Genomic DNA, 6,443 nt, shown 5'->3' on the forward strand with positions numbered 1-6,443 from the left:
CTCCAGGGAGCAGCTGGCACGGCCCGCTGGGTAGACCGCCGAGGCCTCTGGTTCTGGCCACACACCCAGGTGGTCTGGGAGCTCACAGTTGTCCAGACACTCAGGCCACCTGGCCAGACAGCTCCCTCAGAAACTCGGGGGTGGGACAGGTGTCAGAGGTTGGCAAGGTGCCCCAGGTGACGTGGATGTAACTGCCGGGCTGAGCGTCCCCTGCCTAGACACTGTCACGGTCCTGCAGCCACGAGCACGGCCCACGGGAGCTCCCAGCCCACGGGGTCCCCGCGGGGTCAGGCTCTGCACTTCAGCAGCCCCCCCGGGGACTGGCGTGCACTCGGTTTCGAAAAGCCTCCAGATTGTGTGGCTGGGAATCCCTCCGTAGACACGAAGCCCTGCAGGCCCCACGACTGGCTCTCAGAGGGCGCCCCGCTCATCACCGACGCTCAGCTCAAGAGTGACGGCAACCCCTGCACCCCACGTCCAGCCTCCATGGGCACCGGCAGGCTTGGCTCTCCAGCGGCGGGACGCCCACCCCACCCCGGGGTCCCAGACCCGGGAGCATCTCGGCCACCGGGAGCGTTGCTCTCTGCACATCTTCCTCCCGACGCAGGTGAGAGCGGGCAGAGCCAAGCGCCCGGCCGGCCTCCTTGCTCCTTATCAGAGCAGATAAAGTTCCCGGCCAAGGGCACCGGGAGGAGAGGTGAGCCGCCCTGGTTTGCCCGGGGAGGGGGCGGAGGGGCACCTGACGGCAGGGGAACCTGCCAGGCCCAGCCGGGCGCCGGGCTTGGCGGCTGCGCGGCGATAACGCCCTGCCGGGCTCCCCCTGGCACCTGGCGCCGCGACGCCCTTGACCTCTGAGGGGGAGACCATAAAACGCAGGGGGCCGTCCTCCCCCCGGTGCCGTGGGCAGGCGCGGGCGATGGCGGCGCTGCAGGAGAAGAAGTCATGCAGCCAGAGGATGGAGGAGTTTCAGCGCTACTGCTGGAACCCGGACACGGGCCAGATGCTGGGCCGGACGCTGTCCCGCTGGGGTCCGTGCAGCGCGGCAGGGCCGCGGGGAGGGGCGGGGGCTGGCAGACCCGGTGCCCGGACGCAGGCCTGGCCGGCCTCATCTCCCCCACCGGGCGACCCCGGAGGTCCCCCCCGCCGACAGCCCGACCCTGGGCACCTGCGAGGGGGGCTGCTGGCATCAGCCACAGATTTGAGACGCGCGGTTTTAAAGCTCTGTTCCTAAAACTAGAGTTCTTAAAAAGCCTTGTAAGTTGAGGGCTGTGGGTTATTGGGGTGCGGAGGACGGCCTGGAACCAGTTAGAGGGGCGGGCGCCCCGGAGACAGGGCACGGCGGGCGGCACACGTGTAGCCGCCGTCACTGCGTCTGAGCCGCCTCTGCCCGCAGTGTGGATCAGCCTCTACTACGTGGCCTTCTACGTGGTCATGACCGGCCTCTTCGCCCTGTGTATCTACGTGCTGATGTGCACGGTGGACCCGTACACGCCCGACTACCAGGACCAGCTCAAGTCCCCAGGTACCAGCGCCGGCCCCGCTCCGCCCCGGGCCGCCGGCTCAGGACACGGCCCCGGGGCAGGGTGTCGGGGAGGGGACAGGTCGGTCTCCAGGGGACCCACGAGGGGGGAGGGGAGCACCGAGCTGCTCTCCTGCGGGAGCCCTGCCTCCGCAGCTGCAAGTTAGAGCGGAGCACGCGTGCCGTCCAGGCGCAGGGGCTGCTCTCCTGGGCGCGAGAGAGAGTTGTGGTGACGGGACTGAAATCCTGGGGATGGTGTTTGGGCCAAGGCTTCCCCACGCGGCCAGTTAACCTGGGGCAACTGTAAAATTAAAAGCAAAGGGAGGAAGGGAGGGAGGGAGGGAGCAGTGAAGGAAGCAGAGTTCCTTCCGGCCCAGCTACTCAGAGTGTTGTCACCCCTGCGGCCTTAACTCCTTCTGAGGAAGGTAACATCCCAAGAACATCCAACAGCAGCACCGACCGAGTTGTGCCCTGGAAGGCGCAGAGGCAGCCGCCCTCAGTGGATCCTCTACAGATCGTCATGACAACTGGGGGTCAAGTTTTAGAATCAAATAACGGATAAAATATGGAGGAATTCAATGTAATTTCAGAACAGCACGTAGTAGATCACAAACGTGAGAACACACCGTAATAGAGTTTGCCCCACACCCAGAGGCTGGCAGGCAGGCGGGGCTCCTGCGGGAGGGACCTTGTGTGACGGCACGGTCCCCTGGCTGCCAGATAGGGTCCCGGGCCCCCCTGGCTGCAGCCTCCTTGCAGGGGGGCCCTCGAAGGCCTGGACCTGGCCTGGCAGCAACGGCCTCCCCCAAGCCAGGGCCAACCCCGCAGCAAACAGCCCGGACGTGCAACGACATACCAAGCGTCACGTCCTCTCTCCAGGGGTGACCTTGAGGCCAGATGTCTACGGGGAGAAAGGCCTGGACATTTCCTACAACGTGTCTGACAACAGGACCTGGACAGGACTCACGCAGGCCCTGCACCACTTCCTGGCGGGTAAAGTGTAAAATGCACCTCAGTCTCCATTCCTTCCTTTTCTAAGGAACCCCGGGGTGGGGCAGGGGCTGACGTTCAGGCGGGGCCTCAGGCGCGTCCATCCCCCAGGCTACTCGCCCGCGGCCCAGGAGGCCAACATCAACTGCACGTCCGAGAGGTACTTCTTCCAGGAGAGCTTCTTGGCCCCGAACCACACCAAGTTCTCCTGCAAGTTCACAGCAGACATGCTGCAAAACTGCTCCGGCCGGCCGGACCCCACCTTCGGTTTTGCGGAAGGAAAGCCATGTTTCATCATCAAGATGAACAGGGTGAGTGCGGGGATCAGAGGGGAGAAGGGCCCCCCCCCGCCCCCCCCACGCGCTGGCCACGCGCTTGCCTTCCCTCCGACACAACGGAAGCCACCCTCCAGACCCGCCGCCTCCCTGGCCGTGGCGCCCGCTCCCCGAGCCGCAGCGCCCGGGGCAGCCCCGTGTGCGCAGCGGCCAGGGGAGGCCGGGCCAAGGTCCGCGCGCGGAGGGCGCCTGGGAACCGTCCAGGCACAGAGGGAGGCCGAGCCTGAGAACACGGTGAACCACGGGAGGCACGGCCACGCGGCGGGGAGAGCGCGCGTCTCGCCAGGACCTGGGGAGGGCGGGGCGGCGCGGGGAGGGGCCCCGGGCACCCGCGTGGCGCTGTCCACGTTCCCTCCCAAGAGGCCGGGGAGGCCGCGCACGGGCGCGCGGTGCTCGGTGCGGTCACGGCGGCCGCGCACACGTGCAGCGTGGGGGGGCGGCGGTCCCCCCAAGGGAGGTGGGCGCGGCGCGGGGCCCTGGCACCCGCAGCGCCTGGCACCGGCGGGAGCCCCCGGGGGCCCGGCGCGCGGAGGCTGGGCCACCTGCAGGCGGGGACCCTGCCGCCCGCTCCGCCACCGGCCGGCCACGGCCACGGCCACAGCCCGGGGCGGGGCTTCTGGTCTGAGGCAGGAGTCGGCACCTCCGTCCCAGACCCTGCCCGCCCTCCGCACCCAGAGACGGGCTCAGAGGCCACGTCCCAGCCTTTCCCTTCCAGATCGTCAGGTTTCTCCCCGGCAACAGCACGGCCCCCAGGGTGGACTGCACCTTCCTGGTGAGTGACTGACCGGCCACAGCTGTCTTGTTTAGGCTGGAAGACCTGTGGGAAACACTGATCTGCTTGCCCCTAAAATCATCTCCACCGTCCGCCTCATAAACCAGGGCCGCGAATTGCATGACCCTTCACGGAAGGTGGGTTTATCTCAGGGGATTAAAAACCGGTAGGAAAACAACGCCTGTCATTGCTTTGCTTCAAGACGCCTCTGGGACAGTGTATCACCAACCCACTCCAAGATGTCTGTGGCTATTTGGAAAATCCGAGGCACTTCTACTACACCGCTTTGTCCTTTCTATTTGCTTATTTACAGAAATATGCCAGGGACCAACAGCTACCGTCACCTGGCAGAGTGTGTACACGTGCTGCCAACAGTTGGCATTGATTTAGTCCAGTTTTTCTCAAAACACGTTTTTAAGTACAACACGGAAAAACCAAGTTTGTCTTCGTTGAATATTTTCTAAAGTTGGTCTTCACAGTTATGCCCTCCGCCAAGGCTCTTTGCCGTGAGCACGGGTGCCCCACCGGGGCGACCCCACCCCAAAGCCTGCCGTCTCCCCGGGGCGCAGGGTTCATCCTGTTCTGGTTTTCCTTTCTTAGTTTTCTCCACCACACACGTGTAGGCTGACTTGGGGTTTTCACAGACACCAAAGTGCCCTTCCTCCGCTCTCAGACGCGCTCAAGCCCCCACAGGGCAATTCGCGGAGCCTGACAATGAAAGGAAGCGCGTGGGCCCTTCCCCAGGCTCAGCGGATCCGCCCCCCAGCCTCACGGGCTTTCATCCGCACACGCTTGGCTCTGCCACCTTTTTATCCTGAGAGGGTTTAAAATGGGAAAAGCACAAGTTTGATAAGTCACCCGGGGTCTTGCAAACTAACAAATTACACTCAATAGATTCTCTAGCTTATGTCAGCTGCACGTGTGGTCCCCTGCACGGCACACACACACACGTGGACACATGTGCAGAGGCACGCACAGATACACACGCACGCGTGCACCGGATCGGCCTCTCTCACCGCAGCCCCTCGCCCACAGGACCAGCACCGGGACGGCCCGGCCCTGCAGGTGGAGTACTTCCCGCCCAACGGCACCTACAGCCTTCACTACTTCCCCTACTACGGAGGGAAGGCCCAGGTACGTGTGCGTCACTGCCCCCGACAGCAGCTCTGGAACCGGAAAGCCATACGCATTTTACCTGTAAAAATGAAACCAGGCCTTACTTGGCCTTCATCTCCACTTAATCTCCAGGTGTGTCCCAAACCCACGCCCTCCTAACTACCTGAAAACACGCTCTCATGCAAAATAGACATCAGATCTAATCTCTTACCTTCCAAGGGCCTCCCGAGAAGGCCCTTCGAGAACAGCTCGTCCATCTTAAATCATTTTCTCCAAATCGCTTGCTTTATCTTCTGTGTTGTTTTTATGTTAATTTTCCCCAGTGTAATTTGGAGTTGAATTTGTCACCGGTCTGCCCCCCCCCCCCCCCGCCCCAGGCCAAGTCTCCCGTTCTAAGCAGGGAGACATTGGTGTCCCAGAGAGTCCCCGGCGGCCCTCGGGCGACGCGAGCGCCCCGCCCAGCGCCCAGCCGCCTGCGAGGGTCCTCACGCGTGTCCGCTTCAGCCCCACTACAGCAACCCCCTGGTGGCCGCAAAGCTCCTCAACGTCCCCAGGAACCGGGAGGTCGTCATCGTGTGCAAGGTCCTGGCGGAGCACGTGACCTTCGACAACCCCCACGACCCCTACGAGGGGAAGGTGGCGTTCAAGCTTAAAATCCAGAAGTAGAGGAGCCAGGCGGCTGCCCCCAGGCGCAGGATGACCACAGACGCCACGCCCAGCCAAACCCAGCACCGCGGTGGCTCCGCTGCCGAGCTCCCCGGCGTCAGAATCCGATCAAATCTGTCACTTTTTAGATAGAATATGTAGCTACACTAGAAACAGGCTAACATGGAGCCCCTAAGGCAGCAGCCGTGCAGCTCACGAGACCCCAGAAGGACTCGTCTCTTCCACGTGGACCTCACCTTTCCTGCTGTGATTTATTTTTCTATACGTCACTGTAAAGACCAGTCGCACGTGGGCACTACTGACCTACGGCTTCGTGCCTTCTGAACCGCGGCTTTAAAAAGGCGATTCTTAAACTGTAAAAATCAAGTTTATTAAATTCGCTCTTAATTTACATGAAAGAGTCATGTCTTTCCTGATGAGGGGGAAGAATTAACTAAAACATCAAATTAACTAAAATGTAGTTAGATTAACTGAAAAAGAATTAACTAAATTTAATTAACTAAAAAACCTCTTTCCTTAACCCTTTCAATTGCAAGTCGGGGAAATTACAAACCGGAGTGGGAGGGGCGGCCCTCGAGGACGCGCGGCTCCCGGACGCGAGGGCGTCCCCGTGCAGCAGAGCCCAGACCCCAGAGGCGACCTTCCTTGGAGCGCAGCCTCCCCTCCAGCCTCTGGGGACCCTGAAACAAGCACGTTCTGTCCCAAAGGCAAACCTGCTCTCCCGTTGCCCACGTTTGACCCCAGAGGAGCGGGTGGCCCAGAGCCCTAGCCTCACGGCGGGGGCCCCGCAGCACAGCCCCGAAGGCCACCGGGACCCACGCGGGGGCGTCTCTGCTCGGCACGGCCAACCCCACAGGCAAACACTCGGAGCCACCCGGGAACGGTCGCGTCAGGTAGAGACCGGGCTGCCTCAGGGATGTCACGACACTTGGGAGGTCGGCGGTCCTCGGCGGTCCAGTCACCCGGGAAATGGCACCTGGGCCTCAACGGCGGGGGGGGGGGGGGGGGGGGGGCACGTGTGGGGGCGGGGCTCCTGCAGCCGCGC

General features: G+C 62.9%; 1 protein-coding gene across 1 annotated transcript; it reads left to right on the forward strand.

The window, feature by feature from the left end:
* Positions 1 to 916: 916 nt before the first annotated feature.
* Positions 917 to 5,737, forward strand: ATP4B (ATPase H+/K+ transporting subunit beta). The gene is made up of 7 exons (XM_057707771.1): positions 917 to 1,028; positions 1,394 to 1,522; positions 2,399 to 2,512; positions 2,621 to 2,820; positions 3,560 to 3,616; positions 4,652 to 4,750; positions 5,237 to 5,737. The coding sequence occupies exons 1-7, from the start codon at positions 917 to 919 to the stop codon at positions 5,396 to 5,398; spliced, it is 873 nt and encodes a 290-aa protein (XP_057563754.1). The 3' UTR covers positions 5,399 to 5,737.
* Positions 5,738 to 6,443: the final 706 nt, after the last annotated feature.

This window comes from Hippopotamus amphibius, chromosome 14 (genome assembly GCF_030028045.1).
Source record: "Hippopotamus amphibius kiboko isolate mHipAmp2 chromosome 14, mHipAmp2.hap2, whole genome shotgun sequence".
In the NCBI taxonomy this organism is placed as follows: domain Eukaryota; kingdom Metazoa; phylum Chordata; class Mammalia; order Artiodactyla; family Hippopotamidae; genus Hippopotamus; species Hippopotamus amphibius.